Source organism: Aulonocara stuartgranti (genome assembly GCF_965226115.1).
Source record: "Aulonocara stuartgranti genome assembly, chromosome: 6".
Taxonomy (NCBI): domain Eukaryota; kingdom Metazoa; phylum Chordata; class Actinopteri; order Cichliformes; family Cichlidae; genus Aulonocara; species Aulonocara stuartgranti.
This window is the reverse complement of record NC_138944.1, coordinates 28,936,617-28,955,236: the sequence shown is the minus strand read 5'-3', so window position 1 is coordinate 28,955,236 and position 18,620 is coordinate 28,936,617. Positions and strand designations below refer to the sequence as shown.

The 18,620-nt window shown below is 39.7% G+C and overlaps 3 protein-coding genes across 4 annotated transcripts; 2 read left to right on the top strand and 1 right to left on the bottom strand.

Moving 5' to 3' along the window:
- Positions 1–1,838: 1,838 nt before the first annotated feature.
- On the bottom strand, positions 1,839–5,043 carry fgg (fibrinogen gamma chain). Its single transcript, XM_082537574.1, has 9 exons — positions 4,911–5,043; positions 4,779–4,826; positions 4,471–4,657; positions 4,265–4,349; positions 3,701–3,831; positions 3,293–3,426; positions 2,697–2,881; positions 2,254–2,531; positions 1,839–2,154 (listed from the first exon to the last, which is right to left on the bottom strand). Exons 1-9 carry the CDS (start codon positions 4,971–4,973, stop codon positions 1,970–1,972), a joined length of 1,296 nt encoding a protein of 431 aa, XP_082393700.1. The 5' UTR covers positions 4,974–5,043; the 3' UTR covers positions 1,839–1,969.
- Positions 5,044–10,548: 5,505 nt separating this feature from the next.
- lrata (lecithin retinol acyltransferase a) lies at positions 10,549–12,524 on the top strand. 2 transcript variants are annotated; one of them, XM_082535194.1, is made up of 2 exons: positions 10,549–11,955; positions 12,061–12,524. In XM_082535194.1, the coding sequence occupies exons 1-2, from the start codon at positions 11,224–11,226 to the stop codon at positions 12,211–12,213; spliced, it is 885 nt and encodes a 294-aa protein (XP_082391320.1). In that variant the 5' UTR covers positions 10,549–11,223; the 3' UTR covers positions 12,214–12,524. The 2 variants fall into 2 exon arrangements, with proteins under 2 accessions (XP_082391320.1, XP_082391321.1); XM_082535195.1 differs by having other exon boundaries at positions 10,553–11,921; positions 12,061–12,171.
- Positions 12,525–13,301: 777 nt separating this feature from the next.
- Positions 13,302–16,628, top strand: LOC309707730 (lecithin retinol acyltransferase). The gene is made up of 2 exons (XM_082535218.1): positions 13,302–13,789; positions 15,390–16,628. Exons 1-2 carry the CDS (start codon positions 13,304–13,306, stop codon positions 15,543–15,545), a joined length of 642 nt encoding a protein of 213 aa, XP_082391344.1. The 5' UTR covers positions 13,302–13,303; the 3' UTR covers positions 15,546–16,628.
- The last annotated feature ends 1,992 nt before the right edge of the window (positions 16,629–18,620 follow it).

Here is an 18,620-nt window from a genome sequence, read left to right as displayed (position 1 = left end):
GGGGTGTCACGGGCCATAGTTTGGTTATCCCTCCTCTTGTACCTGACTATGTTTGCCCAGAAGAGAACATCTATCAAAGGTTATCCAGTCTAAACTTTAACCTAGCTGTGTGTGGGCGATGCCTGTGCCGTGGGATGGCAAATTCAAACAATCTAGTTTAAGATGAATATTTTACTGACATTATTGTGAGATTAGTTAAAAAAAACTAATAAAAACAATTAAAAAAAACCCTAAAACAGAACAAAAATATCACCGACTGTCTTTGGTCAGTGTTCATAGCAGTTCATGTGTCATTTGGCATAATTATGTACAAAGGATCTGGTGGAATTTGAACTCCATGAGTTATTGATGTGAGTCTGATGATGCGTCTGGACAAGAACAACCAGTACAATACAAAATAAATAAATGGTGTTGGTGTGGTTCAAAAGAAACACGGCAGTGATTTTCCAATAACTCTGCAACAATACGACAAATGGCTTTAGGTCAGACAAGCACACAACACGGTTTGTTCAGTTAGCAACATGCTGAGATCACACAGTAACTAATTCATTAGACCACCTGCCATAAAAACAGGAAAACACAAATACTTTGTAAATCTCTCAAGAAATTGTTTTAAACCAAAATTATATCGTTAATGACGATAACAAAAATTATGTTGCTATTTTTTAAATTTCAATTTCTAATAGACAAATTTGATCTGGCACACTGAACTTCTCACAAATTAATGGAATAATTCTTTCAGTAAATGTATTTATTATTCAAGTAAATGAATAACTATTTTTTTAAAGCTGCATTTTTTTCTGCTTTTTGAAAAACAGTAAATGTGAAAATTCATGAATAACAAAAATAACTATATTGTGGCATTAAAAATATTATGTTTAAAGAGCTTGCACATAAAAAATAATAAAGAATTGCTAGTCAGTATTTTTTGTACTTTTACTTGCTTTTACACAGCTATGGCATAAACCTCCCTTGCATTGGGTGGGGATCTAATTAATTTGTGAAAAACTGTGAAAAACTGTATCCATATACATATATATATATATATATATATATATATATATATATATATACATACATATACATATATTCGTGCTGTCAGCGTTAATCTCGTTAAAATGGCGTTAACTCGTTGATTGTGTCCAGGGGGGCAAAGATGGAGATGGAGATCTGGAGGGGGGCGGGGGGCAAATATGGAGATTTGACGTGTTAATGCGGTTATGGCGTTAATGTTATTCTAACGACATTAACGCTGACAGCAAATTGAATGAATTCTTCGATAATAAAAAGGTTGAAGGTATAAGGGGCATGCTTATTAAGCTCCTACCTTACGTTTCATTACTGTAATGAAGATATTCTCTGAAGAACCCTTTATGTACTCGTACTGAAGTGTTTCCAGCTTTTTGGTGTTGTGCTTTGATGGTCGCTGGCAATGCTGATATTTTACAACTGCTCATTTTATGAAAGAGAAAAAATCATGGCCTAGTTTCCGTGTTTTGTTGCTTTTAGAGTAAACTCAGTTGGCAATAAGTTCTGTAAGAGGGCTTTGATGTGGCATTCAGTTTGTGGGGTTTATTACAGCAAATAAAGTGGACACAACATAAGTATTTAAGGTGGCATTTATGTCAGGGCATGTCTTCACACACAGGTGTATATAACTGACTGTTCATTATACCTTAAGACAGATTTTTGTTTCATTTAAACATATTTTTTGTTGGTTTTATAATTCAGCAGCTAGCCAAACTGACTTTACATTAATGTATATCTGAGCTGACAACAACTTGATCCATATAAATATTGACCACCCATTTCTAGAGAAGCAAAGAGCTTTATTTAAAGATGTGAAAAACAGTGAAGAGGAAAAAGGAACTCAGATATTCTGGAGACATTACAGAAAAACAAAAAGTCAGTAAGTTTCTATGGAGGCATTTTATTTAGTGAGAGCATAACAAAAACCTGGTCCCTTTTTTTAACCATCTCCAAGTCCACCAAACTGTTTAACTCCAGCCTGCTGTCCTCCTGTTGTGATGCGGCTGAGGGGAATGAGTTTCATGGTGGTCTCTTTCAGGGAGTACCAGCGGTTGTGCCACGTGACCCAAATGATGCCATTGTCGAAGCCATATTCACCAGCATCCTTTTCAGTGTACCTGCCACCTGCATAAAGATAATGCAAACAGTTTAGACCTCACATTAATTAGTGCATTTGTCTCTGTTTATGCTAACTATGGCTGCTCTTAGCCAGGAGGGTTTTACCCTGGTAGTATTTTCCATTCAAATGTGCAGCATGACATCTGTTCATCCACCAGCCAGAGCCATCCTGCTGAGCACAGTTTCCGTCGTACTTGTCGTTGTCCTTGTCAAAGGTGCTGAACTGCATGCCATTGTGTGCTGTGTAGAACTTGTCGCTGGGGTCCTCTCCAAAGTCAAAACCATCAAATGCATCTCCTGCATCTCCACCAAAGTAGAAACCGTAGGTCATCCGGTACATGTCGATCTCTGGTCCCACTCTGAACATGTTATAGTCGGCATACCTGGAGAAATACGGCCACCGAGAATCGTGGATCTAAAGTTAGTTTTTGGTAACAATTGTTGAATCATCTCTTTTCTTCTTCTAAGCTAACATCGCTACTAGAGCGGTCATGTTTGCCTTGTCCACAAGTCCCTTTCTTACATAATCTGTTATCGTGTGTGTGTACCTTTTGTTGCCGTCCCAGTCGACAAGCTCTATCCTGAGCACAGTGGGGAAATTGGTGCTGGTAGTGAGCGCGTGAATCTTCTCGTTACCTAACCAGAACTCTGTGGTGTCATCTGGTGAGAGATAACCGAAGCCCTCCTTGTACTGGACCCAGTTCTTGTGGAAGTCCAGACTGCCATCACGTCTCTGTAGGCAGGAAGGCGTGATCAGATTCATCAGTTTATTGGGTGGTTTCTCCACTTACTTAACAAAACATTAATGATTTAATGCCTTCATGGCTTAATGAAAATTGTAGTGAATATTTAATTTTACATAAATTTAGAGATTAATTAAAATAGATCACAAACGTTTCATTTTATGATTTCTGTTATTAAATCACTGTCGTGATTTCTCAAGTCAAAGGGACGGTCCAAAGAAATGCTAATGACACAGAAGAGGACTTGTTTTTAAAGCCAAAGCCTCGATTTTTGGTTACTCTTAGGTTTCACGTGTACGTGACTTTTGTCTGACTCTTATTATTCATTTCCATCCCAAAATAAATACACAGGAATCACTTAATGTAAGATCAAGATACTTATGGCCTCAGATGATACGTACCCTTTGAATTACTGTGAAGCCACGTCCAAAGCTGTCAATCTCACAATAGACCAGGAACTGCTCCGTTGATTTTATTGGCTTCACATAGTAAAGACCGCTGGTGGTGGCGCCCTTGTTTGCAACGTCCTGGCAGTCTGATTAGAAAAACGCATTTTAAAAAATGAGCAGCCTATTATGAAACACAAAAACCTGAATATTTTCTAAGTTGGGTAAATAATTATGTAATCACATCCACTAGAAAAGGTCACAGGACATTATATCTAGGATAAATGTTTGCTCTGCTCTGAAGCAGCATATTGATTTAGCCTGTGACTAAACGCTGAAAGAGAACAAATGTTGTTTGGATGAGACAAGATTGAGAAACTTGTTGTGAAACGGACCTAGAGGTCTGTTTCTTCTTTTTTTTACCTGTTCCTGTGGTGGGTTGGATCCCAACTGTGTCTCTGCAGGGCTCATTGCATTTCTGCTGCAGCTGATTCGAGAGCTGTTTCAAGTCTGCCATTCTTCTGTCATTGGAGGAGATTACGTTCTGAAGTTCACTGGAAGGGAGGATTACAGTCTATGACATGTACCTTGGTTTTATACATAGATAAAAAGCTGAGATGAATCCTGAGTATGAACCCAAACTTATACAAAGATCTAATATAACGTATAAGATCAAAGATTTTTAGGGACATAGGGTGGGTAACAAATGTCTCCTGAGTGCATTGAACTGTGGGAATAGGTGGACACTGATGCTGCTATGTATCGAGATTCAGTTTCAAGCTTCCTTTAGAGTTTTGTGTTTTGCACATTGAGAACGTGACAGAAGTTCATGTTTATTCAGCAACAACACATTATATTAACAAAAAGAATCATTTATATGTTGTTGATTTAAAAAAAATCAATCAACAGATGAGCATTGTAACCAAATGCAGTGGAGTAACTAACTGTTATAAGAGTATAAATTGAACTTTTGGTAAGGTAACTTACAATATTTGCCGTTCTTGAGCAGTTATGGTCTTCTGAAACCGAACAACATCATCCAGGATACTTGTTGACTTTTTGAAATGCACGTCTGAAATGGAAAAAATGAGCCGGTTTGACCGTATTCTCGATTTCGCATCAATATGCTGCTCAACCTGATCGCATCAATGTAAGTGTTAAGATGATTAGATGTCACAAAATAACTGCGTTACCCGGGTCAGAGCTCTTTTGATGTGCCACAGCTGTATCTTTCATGTAGGTAATTGTTTCTTCAGCCCCTCGAGTCAAATTGGCAATTGTTTCCAGTTCCCTTAGCAAGCTGTCCAAATCCCGGTCCACCGTTTCTGTATATGTTTGCATGTAATCAGCAACTCCACATGTGGTTGGACAGTATTTTCCCTAAACACAGATGGAGCATGTCAACAAAACAAACAAAACTCTTTACGACAGTGTGCTTTTATAGAAATATAATCCATCCCGAAAGAACATTTAAAGCTTTGACTTAAAGCTGCGCACTTACAAAGCCATCATTGAGCCTGCATTCTTGTATGTTGTCTCCTCGGATTTGCTGCACAAAAAAGGAACAATCAATACAATTTTTATGCTCAATAAAACTACATCAGCAAAAGTGCAACAGTGCTCAGTGACTTACTGCTGACGAGAAAGAGAAAAGTAATAAAAGTCCCCCTGCTGTTGTAAGAAGTGATGGAGCCATGTTTCTTTGGTTGCCAGTTGTGGTTTCGTCTCGTTGGAGAATGAAGAGCAGCTCGACTCTGTTGGTTATTTATCTGAACAAGGTCCTCAGTCCAGACTTTGATAAGGGGTTCATAGGTAAACAATCCCACTCACTTTGTTGTGAAAATCCTGTGACTCAAATGTCCAACAGCCATCATTGTCAGGAGCTGACGTGGTCTGAAACTCATAGCTGTGGTAAAGGACACTTGTATGAGATCGCCATGTACTGTACGTCTTTGTAAACTCTGGTGATGGTAAGGCTGTCAGCAAGTTTGAAGAAATCGTGACTCATCTTGCACTTTAAGACCTGACAGTATTATTGAATTTGGAAACCAGCGTAATTGAGCTCGTTCTAGCCAAGAGTTCAGATTGTAACATAGTTTATTTACCTTTCTTAATCTTTGCTTGATAAAACAAACAACAAGCAATCCTTGTAAAAATGCCATAATATGTTCCTGTGAACAAAAACTGGATTTTATATTTTAGACTGATTAAAAATGACAATTATTAACAACACAAAAGATAGTGTTAAGTGTCCATACTGACAATAACCAAAATTACACATTAATAAATTATTCTGGCTTGCTTAATTTACACTTGCATGAATGAGACTTTTCTCCCTACAACAGTAATTTTATTTAATGATCACTTTGATTCTCAATCAGCCGGTTAAAATTATTACTATTCTTTACTATCCTAACAAGGGTCCCCCAACCCTAGCAAAGTAGTTATCTGTGGTTTCTGACATGTGATGATATGGTCATGGTATAAATCAGGAAAGGCCTTCATCATAACTACAACGGGCAGACTACTTGTAAAGCCTTTAAAACCTTTCTGTAGTGAATCCACCAAGCCTTATAATGTCGCTAAAATATGTTTACTAGATAAACTGTTTTACAATAACAGGGCAGGCTGTGATACTTTGAAACTTTTATTTTGAAAGTTGACTGCACGGGCATGTAAAACCAACCACTAGTGGCTGTGGAATCACAATAGACCCCACAAGACACATACTGTATACACAGGACACCAAACACACCACCAAACTGATGCAGTGAACTGACTTTTAAATGGTTATTTTTTGTTGTTGTTGAGCGAGAACAGACAACTCTAACACCATTTTCAGAACTATCTAAATCTTTGAAAATAAGCTACATAAGCAGCACTGAAGTGCACCAAAGTAAGCTTTGCCTTACTGAAGTTTCATGAAAACAAGTTTCTGTTACAAAGTGTCTGTGAACAAAATGCTGTTGGAAATAATCATAGTGGAATAACCCCTGTGGACTTTGCAGTCTGTATGTATGCAGGGGAACACTAACGATCCTCTTCCTTAATTCTGCAGGAAAAATCTACTTTTCTAGGAAAACAAAGCAGCTAAGTTACAGGCTTAATTTATAAGGAGCACATGTGCTGCTGCGTTATTGTTGTCTGAGCTGGAGTCAAACTGAAGCAAATACAGACCAACGTGAAAGAGCAAAGAAAACCCCCAAACTGTGGCGTGTGGTCAAAGAAAGCTCAGATATGATTAATGAGTAACTGCAGCACTCTTTGTCAGTGGCTAATTCCAATTTCATGGACACATCAGTGTAACTAACAACAGCTTTGTTGTGGATGAATCCATTTTAAAACATTTTTTAAAGTTGCTTTATTTTAGAGGGACATATAGTCCCATTCAGGCCATCTGAAGTAATCTCATCATCAATGAGCATTTAATCTGCATGCAGGGTGAGTGTTAGCAGATTACATTTTTTAGACAATACTGTGTTTCTGAGGGAATTTACATTTTTATTGCATTTATCAATAGTACTTAGTTGTTTAATACCCATAAGACAATACATGAACACATAGTCAGATTTACTCCACAGTGTCCGCAGACACTGCAATAACAGTAGTATAACAGCTAACTGAGTTAATGAACCCAGTGCATTTGAGCCCTGAGCCTTCTTGCTACATAAAAATACACATACTGATACATGTATACATCATGAGGAATTTTTTGCTAGCCTTTATACTACTCTGTCACTTGAATTTCACCCTTGGGGTTCCCTGTTGACAAATCAATCAACAAATCAGCTAATATATGCCATCACACAATGCTCTGGGAACGTGACTGTAATCCCTGCTCATATACGTCAAATGATCAGGTCAATGGTCAATGGTAACTTTATTGTCCCTGATGGGAAATTGATTCGCAGTATGTCAAAACAAACAACAACCATACAACCAACACATCACGTACACTCATTAAAAAAATACTATGGGTATTAAATCACTTACATCAAGTGCTGTGGGGGCAGAGAAGCACCTAAAAACCTAAAACAAGCAGTTTCAAGGACCAGAGTTTAGAAACCAAACATTATTGGGGCGATTGTGGCTCAAAAGTTGGGAGTTCGCCTTGTAATCGGAAGGTTGCCGGTTCGAGCCCCGGCTTGGACAGTCTCCGTCGTTGTGTCCTTGGGCAAGACACTTCACCCGTTGCCTGCTGGTGGTGGTCAGAGGGCCCGGTGGCGCCAGTGTCCGGCAGCCTCGCCTCTGTCAGTGCGCCCCAGGGCGGCTGTGGCTACAATGTAGCTTGCCATCACCTGTGTGTGAATGCGTGGATGACAGGTTGTGTAAAGCGCTTTGGGGTCCTTAGGGACTAGAAAAGTGCTATACAAATACAGGCCATTTATATTGTAATGCAACTGCATAATGTTGTAGGAAATGACATACAACTAAATTAAATCAAAGTGTTCATATTTTTAATATGTTTTTTTCAATTTAAAGAGATGAAGGAGACACTAGTCTTAACAGCAGCTGACATTACGTCCAATCCGGATTTGGCTCCTTGAAGGATTGCTTCATCCCCGGGTCAAAGTTCAAACTCTCTTCTGTGCCTCGTTTTACTGAATAGTCTTGTGCCATTAAATTTTTTTAAAAACACAACTAAGTAAACAGATCCTTCCAAAGATGCTGTGTAGTTTTAAAAAGGTGTAGCTGCTGAAAATAGTTTTTTCTGTGGCCATCTCTGCAAGGTGCTGTGAGCAAACACACCTCTTGTTATTACAACAGAACAAACAGTAAAGATACATGTGACTTAATATAGCTTAATAATGGTTGATCTGTGGGCCCCATGTTGACATTAAATGATAAACCTTGACTACCTTTGTGTGACCAGGTTTTATTATGTGGAAAAAAAACAAGCCCAGGATGGATATAAAGCCTCGCTGACCTGAGAATGAACTGCCAGGCCCATGAACCTAAACAGTGTTGAACTTTTGCTGAACTTTCTAGAGACACCAGATGGAAAGTGCCTCTTTCTTTCTCTAAGTGCCATGAAGACACAGGCACGCTCTCTAAACACCGGGTTCAGGATGTTTAGATGTGTTTTGGGCCATTGTCGATGTGTTCACATGCTCATGCCCGACTGACATTCTTACACTGTTCGCGCGTTATCAGGATGCAAAGCAACCAAAAAAGCAAGTTTTTAGTTTTCTTTACAAAGACTGTGCATACTCTGGAAATAGGTCACAAGAATATTATGCAGAATAAATGCAGTTTTCTTTAAAATGAAAACATCCACATTCCACATCTTAGGAAAATACGTCCTTATGTCAGTAATCAACTTAAGCACCAAAGCTGAAAAACAAAGTCAGCATAGTTCACAGGTCATCTGACCAGGAATTAAATTTAAAGAGCCTTGTTTGGATGCTTCAGCGGTCACAACTATAATTCTGGAGCTGTTTGACTGTGGCGTAAATCTCCCCAGGATGGAGGGCAAAGGTTTGCGGTTTGGCCACATTCGGGTTCAACCTGCGGTCACGTTAAGTCGCCTCAGCTGAAGGTGGTGTGATCTGCAGTAACACATGCGGGGACATTGACACTTTGTTGTCCACATATCACAAACTAATGAGGAAAAAGTACATTATCATCATCAGTAATTCTTCTAATATCAGGATGTAATGTAACAGATTTGTAGTCAGCTTAAGTCACACAGACTTTATTTGTTTCTGCTGGTGTGTTTTTGTGGAAATAAACTTTTTATGTTAATAATGCAACTACCTGTGTTTGTCTGCTGTATATGCACATTCATGTGTTAATAAGAAATACATCAGATCGAACCTTTGTGGAATGCATAACAATAACAATGTTCTGTGCACTGTTTGTGGCCCTCGCACTCATCAGATACAAAGTCCTGAATAGCCTAACATTACTCAAGATTTCCTTAAAACTGGACCACGAAGCAGTTTTTATGAAACATTACTTCATCTAGAGCATTTACTTGGCAAGCAAAAGGTCGCTGGTTCCAGCTGGAGACACAAATCCCTTTTGGGATTGTGTCAGAAAAAGCCTCTGGTGCAAATCTCTACAAAATCAAAAATTTGGAGTCACCCACTGTGGGGAGCAGCTGAAAGTGGCTTCTTCTTCATTATCATCCACAGGTGAATTCACAGCTGTGCGTGCTACTTGTTGCCCGTTGATGTTTTTTCGACATTAGATGTCAGCTACACAGAGAAATAACCCCCAGCTAAGAGCCAAATATCTCGTTGTTTGCTACTGCTAACAACCATTGCTGCCGTGAGAGACTGATATCAGTTTTTCAACTGATTGCAACCCATTGCTTTTTACTTGGGTCCTTCATTCATCACAATTAGAGTTTTTAATGAACTCTCATTGTAAATATTGTTTTAGACACTGAATTATAAATCAGAGAATCACTTTACCTTTAGGTCTAGATGCAATACCTACACATTGTAGGTTTTCCCTTAAGCAGATATTGGCATTTTTAGACTTCATCTATCCAATAATACTAATAATAAAAGACAAACATGTCTTACTAATACTAATTTACGCTGAAATTAAAGTGATTAATCTTAATTAATCATAATCATAGCTTAAATTAGGACACCTCCAGCACAAATATTGATATGAGACTTTGATCCTCATCTTTGCTTATAATTTATGAGTGTAACTCAAGTTTTATAGTGAGCTGTATAGCTTATTGCTTTTTATGGTCATTAATCAAACACACACCTCATTAAACCGGCTTTCTCACAGACACAGTCAAATACCAGCAACGATTTATCCTTTTCTGAAAGGATTTTGCAGAATCGAGGTCAGCAGACAAATGTGCAACAAATGATCCAAAGACAAGCACAAAACGAAACAAGCTGTTGTGTTTCTCAAAGTATTTGTATCTGGGTTAAAGATGAGCGTGTAAGTGAAGCCTGAAGGATTAAGGTAATCTCATCATATGGTTCCTCTGGGAAAGTGTAGGCCATCCAACTTATTTTGGTAGACTGATCCTGGATTGATGATGGAAAAGGACGGATTGTGAGTCAACAAAATCCACGGCCCAGAAATGCCTGTTTGGGTGATAATCAGCTTAATTGTCCAATTTGAAAACACAAATAAAAAAACAGTTTGCATGACAATAATTAGCTTGACAGAAAAAAGCTCCAATGAGAACAAAGTTTTCATTTAACTTTATTTTTTTTAAATACTCTTTTATATTATTCTAGTTGTTTTATGTACAGGTATCTAACACCATCGAACTCGGTTGGAGCAGTTGGAGCAAACTCAGTTGGAGCAAAGTGGTGAGCTGGTTAGAACCATCTCCTGACAGCAAGACACCCCTGGCTTTGAAACCCATGCAGATGTGGTTGAACCCACATCTGCATGGGTTCTTTCCACAGCTTCCTCCCACAGTTCAAATACATGGATATTAGGTTAACTGTTGATTTTAAATTGGCCACATGTATGTGACTGAATGATTTTGTTCATGCAAATGTTCTTTTTCTTAAGCTTGTGCTTTTAAAAACGTATTGATACTGAATATCCAGAAATCTGTCATTTACTAAGTAAATAAATAAAAAAAAGGCTTTGCTGACATGATGCAAAATACAGAAAAACACAACTTAAAAAGAGATTTTCCTTTGTAGTTATAACTTTGCTTTTGTTTGTCTCCTCCACTTTTAAACACAATAAAGGCTGGAGCACAAGTGGCTATCAGAGCAGTACAGTTGTTATGAATAGAGTTTATAGAGTTTATACAGCCTCTGTGAAAGAGGACTTCCCTTAACTTACAGTGTATTCAAAAACTTTTGATGCATATCATGATGAGTTCATCTTGTTTAACATTTCAAATCTGCAGTCTGAACGCAGACGTACTCTGCCGTTCCTCGTTGAACTAATATTTCACACGAGTTCAGTGAGACAGATTAAAGCGGTTTAGCGGAAAACAATTGCACATGTGTGCACCGCAGAAAACAACTAAAGGCAAGATGCTAAAGAGACGAACTACGAAGAATGCGCACGTGCGCAAAGTTACTCCTGGCCAATCGTGCCCTTGGGATTTTCTGGACGGTCTTTCTCCTCCTCGTGCGAGGAAGGATAAAAAGGCCATTCCACACACGCACTCTGGTGTACTTCCTCCGCATATGTTCACGATGCTGCAGCTGCTGACATTCTTGGTGGAGAAGGTCTCCCTTCTTTTCAAGTTCAAACTCTTTGAGTCCAGCTGGTTAGAAAGCCGGCAGCGGGAGCGCGCTGAGCGACGCACTCCATCGCCACCCCTTCGCAGGGGAGACGTGCTAGAGGTTCCCAGATCCCTCTTCACTCACTTCGGCATCTATTTAGGCGACAACAAAGTAGCCCACCTGATTCCAGACATCCTCCCCGTGCTCACGAGCAACGACAAGCTCATCAGCTCTGTCATCACAAACGAGAGGCTCATCCTCGGCTGCATATACAGGTGTGCCACGGTGCGCGTAGACACGCTGGAGGACTTCGCGTATGGCGCCAGCATCCTCGTGAACCATGCTGATAAGATGATGAAGACGCCACCTCTGCCCGACGACACCGTCGCCAAGAGAGCTGAAAAGCTCATAGGAGCCTTTCCGTACAGTTTACTGTGGAGTAACTGTGAACACTTCGTGACGTACTGCAGGTACGGAGCAGCAAGGAGCCGGCAAACAGAGCAGGTAAACATCCCGAATTGCCTGGGGCCATGTCTAAAGTATGCCGAGACTTTTAAGAAATGTTACAATGATAAATAACTTTTTTTTCCTGTTTTCTTCCCTCCGCAGTTCTGTGAGGTCCTAAAATCAATCATCAGGGACCAGCGCACTGTTATCGTTTCCGGGCTGCTTGGAATTATCTCTGTTGTTTACTTTGGTATGGCACCTTTAACTACATTACCCACAATTCTGATTCCCTTCACTCTCTGGATGGCTGGTTAAAAGAGCTCAAGGCAAGAAGCCAATAAAGAAGATGAACTTTTACTTGGCAAAACCTCCCTGAACACTGAACTCCAGCTTCATGCTTTGTCACAGTTCTCTGATTTCACTGGCCAACAGTGTTTGATGTATTATGTTGTTACTGCATCATTAGTTTCTTATTTTACTCTCAAAATGTGGGGACTAAACTGATTTCTTTATTAGAAGAATACAGTGAGTTATTTTTGCTAACATTGGACTAAATCAATAATAATGTTGTATGTAAATAAAGGTTATGAATATGACAGTTGTTTAATAAACAATGCATTTTTACATGTTTGCCTCGTGTGAATCTGACTCTTCTTACATCGCCACATGAATGCCAGTGGAAGAAGAGGCCTGCATCACCCATGCTAATGGCAGATAACTGGTCATAGGGTCAGCTGTGGAACAGGCTGCGTGAGAAAGCCTCCAAAACAATAGTTGACAAACAGATAGAGAGCAAGTGATGGATTATCGCAAACCTTTATACTTTTATATCAAGAAAGAGTCAAACCCATCACAGGACTACATTTGGCTTTAAGGGTATTTGACATGAAATTATAAGAACCTATCTCAGCTGAGAGTCGGGGTACATCCTACACAGGCTGCCAATCTGCTGCTGGACAACCAGCAACCACTCACACCCAGACCTACGATAAATACAGATCACAGATATCTATCTAATATATTTCTCTCAATATTCAACAAATCACTGAATAATAATGAGACTGGTTTGAACACTTGGAGGCCGATCTAGTCTGCAACAAAGAAACTAACAAAAGGTGCTTCTTTGGGTGTAATGGCTCAATAACTGTGACCTTTAAATTGGAATTGAACTTGTTGCCCAATTAGCCTTCCTGATGGGGGCGCTTCACCTTAATACCCCACAAATAGGCCTGAATTTCAAAATCCAACCACACAGAAAAGGGATTAAAGAAAGCTCCTTTGTTTTCCTGTGAAATTCACACTAAAACATTGAGCAACATTTAATCCTCCTCGGCAGACTCGGCCCTCCCATTTCTGTTATAAATAAAACGGTCAGGTGTCAGCCTGTGTGCTGCACACTGCCATCATGTTTCTCTACCAACTGCTCAGCTTTTCCTTTGTAGTTTCTAAAAAGGAAGAGAAGCCCAAATATGATTTATCTCTGTACAAGCGCGGCGACTTGCTTGAGGTACCCAGGACATTATTCACACATTTCGGGATTTACCTGGGGGACGATCGTGTGGCTCATCTCATTCCGGACATCCTGCCTGCGATCACCAAAAACAAATCTGCGATTGCAAAGATGGTAACAAATAACCGCCTTATCCTGGGGGCCATCACCAAAGAAGCAAGCGTCAGAGTGGACTCTGTGGCAGATTTTGCTTATGGCTCTGAGATCCTGATCAACCACGTGGATAAAGTGTGCGCACAGCCTCCCTTAGATGGAGACGAGGTGGCTCGGAGGGCAGAGAAACTCCTGGGCTCAGTCACCTACAGCCTGCTGTGGTACAACTGTGAACACTACGTCATGTACTGCAGATATGGAATGGCCATCAGCTACCAGACATACCAGGTAAACTCCACACAGAAAGGCCTCCCAGCAGCAAGACTAAAGGATGAAGTTCACTTTTTTCCAAGTCTGACTTCAAACAAGACTAAATAGGTTGTTTGTCACTGCGTTTAAACCTCGTGTCTATTCTTGTTGTAGAAACATAATTTTTGAATACCTTGCCACACACAGAATAAATGCATTTAAGGAAGTTAGACTGCTACAAAATATTTGTTTGATTGAATTTTGCAAAGTATTTTTTTTAATAAAAAACCTATAGAAGACAGTAGATTTTGCTATTCACTTTATTTTGAAAACCATATTAGAAAGAAATCTACTGGTATCTATTGCAGACGGGAAATATAATTAAAGCAGCCAGGACCATATATATTGTACCAGACATTTTATATATAAATTTTTTACATAGGTGTTATTTTAGAAAGGAAAAACATTTACGGAGGTGGGGTGCCCCCGGCCTCTCGGCCTGGGGCTCGGTCACTCAGGCACGGCTGGCTGCCGGCGGAGCTCACGGGCGCGTCACTGCAACTCCCCCTGGCTTCTGCTCCGCGGCTGCTGAGTGAGCCCTCATCTGGGACTCTCCTCAGCTCTTTCCGGGACAGTGGCGCAGCTGCCCCTCTGTTGGTCTTCCTTGGTCTCTTGTGTTCTGGGGGCCTCTGGATGTCTGGAGTTTTGATCTCCTCCACACCTGCTTCACGCCCTGGAGGACGGGGCTGTGGCCCCCCCCCCCCCCCCCCCACACCCTCTAGCAGATTATTACATGAAGGAACCTTTTAAAAAAACAAAAAACAAGCGCGTCCATGCTCACAGGTGTACACACGGGTGATCACACCCACAAACTACACCCTTTTTGGCTCCTACCTCAAAGCACACTGTGTTCTGTTGATCTTATGTGCTGCACAATAATGTTTAACATTTAGTATTTACTGTCATATTCCCATATATCATTGTGATGTTGTTTATTCTATTACTCTTGTTCTCTTCTGCTTGCTTTCTTTTTTCTTTCTCAGCAGGTGATCCAGGTGATCGATATATGCATTTTTTTTTCTCTGCCCGTTCTGTTGGTTTTTGTTTTTTGCCCTTCTCCCCCGTCCCTCTTCTCAGCTGTTTCGCTTTCCCTCTTTTTTTCTCCCCTTCTTTCCCCCAGTCAAGTCTGTCCCGTATTCAGTAAGTGAAAATAAAATAAACAATAAAAGGTGAATCAAATGGACAAAAAAAAAAAAAAAAGAAAAAAAAAAAAAAAGGAAAAACATTAATTTAGACTTTTCCTCAAATAGGGTGGACTTTTTATAATTACCTCACTAAACAGTGTGTAAAAATGGTTTATTAGTACTTTTTAGGGATTTATATTGAAACAAAGACTTGCTTTTTAAAGGTTATGTTTATTTATTTATTTATTTATTTTGGGGGGGGGTTAAGTTTTCCTGCATTTGTTATTTTGAACTTAACTATTTCCTGAGGCGAGCAGCTCCATCTAGTGTTACTTTGTGTCCACATTGTTGTCATTAAGACTTTCCCTTTTCAGAACAAACATCTTCTACTTTTCTAAATTTATCTCACACACTTTGTCATTTATCACAGCCTAATGTTGACATTTTCCCCCCAGTTCTGCACTACGATACGGAAGATCGTGTTCAGCAGACTGAGCGCCCTTTTGACTGCACTGTGTGGCGTGTGCACTGCGCTGTATGTAGGCTGCGTGACGCCGCTGATGTTTGTACTCATCCTGCTCGTCTCATTCACCATCTGGATGGCTGCCTAATGACCCCTGGAGAGACCGACCTGAGAGAAAGGACTCTGGCCCTGTTTTTGCTGTGTTACTGAAAACACTGGAAACAAGGTTTCTAGGTTGTTGTTTCAACTTCTTATATATGGCTGTTTTAATTTCTTTCTTTTTTCTTGTAGTTTTCTGAACTGTTAAGTAAGCTGTGATATTACTGTAGTTTAGCAGGTTTATTTAGCACAAATGTATTATGACTTAGGTGCAAAACTTTAAAGACTTTGAATAAAGCTCAAAGACATTTAAATAAAATAATGACTGAGATATATGATAGAGTACAGGGATGAGCTGTGCAGTAAGTGTGATAGATGGGTTCAAGGTGGGGGTGGAATTACATCAGGGATCAGCTCTGAGCCCGTTCTTGGTTGCAGTGGTGATGGACAGGTTAGCAGATGAGGTCAGGCATGTCTTCAGATGACATTGTGATCTTCAGTGAGGGAGTACCTGAAAGGATGGAGTTGTGCTCTGAAGAGGAATGAAAGTTCAAGATGTTAAGATTTTAATAGGGAATGAAGATTATATATCAGAGGGACAGCTCAGGTTTCACAGTGAGAGAGGAAAAGTTGAGATGGTTTGGACATGTGATTATGATGGACATTCCCCCCCAAGCAGCAGGAAAAGAGAAAGGAAAGGTTCGTGCATGTATTGAAGCAGGACACGCAGCGGGTTGATGTGACAGAAAAGACCGCTAAGGATCGGGTGAGATGGTGGCAGGTGATCTACTGTGGTGACGCCTAAAGGGAGAAAGATGATGAAGAAGAAGACGAATACAATATATGTCAGTGTGATGGTGTATGCAAATTGTATTGTGATAAGACTCACAGAAATGACACAACTTGTTACTTTTGTATGTTGTAGAATAAATTACTGTTTGTACCATGTGGACAAAAGCGCAATAAATTCCTTCTATTGTAATTAGTTTTTGTTATTCTGTTAAACAATTTGAATTTCCCTTCATGTTGCATTACTTTTATGGCTCATAGGTCATATCATTACATTATTATCTGCTGCTATTTCAATCGTTTTTGACAACGCCTTGTCTGGGAAAAATAGGCGGAGACAACAATGCTCAGAATTAAATGTTTTTGCTGCTTACTGCAGAGACTGTTGTTAATCTTCTCCCATTTCAACAGTAACAAGGAAAGTGATATATGCAGTACAATGTTGTGAAATCATCTTAATAAATTCTCTGTAAATATTCAGTATATGGCTATGCAAACACACAGTTCAACTTAGACTTAGACTTCGAGCTTTTTATTGTCATTGTGCAGTTTCTTGCACAGCGAAATTGGGTAGCTGAACCACAAAGGTGCTAAAGTAAGAAGAAGAGAAACCAATATACAACAAAGGCGGAAAATAAATAAATAATTAAATAAATAGAATAAAATAAAAAACAGTGTATATGTATACATATGTGAGTGGAACTATATACATGGTGTGGACCAAAATAATTGCACATGAGCCAAAAATATTGCACAGAACATGGAAAGACTGAGATATTGCACATAGATGATCAACAGCAGTGTCAGGGTGGATGTGTTGGGGAAGTCTTTACACACTCTTAGTTTGCATTAAGAGTTCTGACAGCCCACGGGAAGAAGCTGTTCTTTAGTCTGTTGGTTTTGCACCTGATGGATCTGAGCCTTTTTCCAGAGGGCAGGATGTTGAAGAGGTGGTGGTTAGGATGGAGGTGGTCCTTTATAATTGCCCTGGCTCTGGAGAGACATCTTGAGCTGGCAATTAAGTTCAGGGAGGGGAGTGGACAGCCGATCACCTTCTCTGCAGTTCTGATGATCCTCTGTAGTCTCTTCTTGTCAGCTGTTGTGCAACCAGCGTACCACACAGGATGGCGTGCACCAGCACACTCTCGATAGTGGCACGGTAGAAGGACACTAGGAGTTCAGTCTGCAGCCTGTTCCATCTCAGAACCCTCAAGAAATGGAGGCGCTGCTGGGCTTTCTTTACTAGGGCTGATGTGTTTGTGGACCAGCATAGGTCCTCGGATATGTGGGTGCCGAGGAACTTAAAGGAGGACACCCCTATCCATAAAAGGTGATGATAAAAACAACAACAACAGCAATGATAAAAAAAACAAAAAAAAAACAACGTCAGTACCCACAAATCTTTATTGTGATTTTTTTTGACACATCTGTGTTTGCCTGCAAAGCGTTTAGATGTGTGCAGGTCTTTGAAACAGAAATAACAGATTTCAAACTGACCTAAACTGACTAATACATTCAGGGGTTCCTTTGCAGAAGTATCAAAACTGAGAAAAAAGTTTTGCAAAAAAAGTAAAGAGAAACATCCTTTTTTAAAGAGGAGAATATTATCTGATTGACTCAGAGAAGAGGGCGTTTAATTCCAGGATTTATAGATAGAACTAGTGAGATGAAAGCAGACTTTACGCCAGGCAAGCGGTCAGAACAAATCCAGGAAAACAGATGCTAGAAAGAACAACAGGAAATGTGAAACACTGAGAAGGTATATATGTGTAATGTAGAGCTTATGAGGGGAAAAATATAAAATATAAATTTATATTTGTCATGATGTAAACACAAGATGAGACACTTATCAGAATTTCACAGCATCAGATGCAAAGACTCTAAATGTTCAGCCTGGCCAGAGCGCTCTAATAACTATAACTGAGCCCGCCTCTGTGACAACCTATCCGGTTGTTAAGTCTGATGTCACTAGCCGTGTCTGGGCCTAAACTCTGCTGCAGGTCCATATATCAAACGATCACTATGGCATTACTGAGAGTTGAAAAACTGTCTAAAGTCTTTCATCTTTTTTTTTTTTTAATGTATTTATTTATGCAAGTTTCAAATTTTTTTTACACATTCACAAACAGCGGGACAGAAGAACACAGACAATAAAGACAATAACAACCAAAAAAACAAAAAAAAAACCCCAAAAAAAAACAGAGCAACAAACCACACAACAGGGTACAAGGCCAGCACTTGTTAAAAACAGCAGAGAAGCAAACAAAGCAACTGGTATACATGTCAAACAACTCACAATCTAGTGAGTCCAATCCACAAGATCAAATCCAAAGAT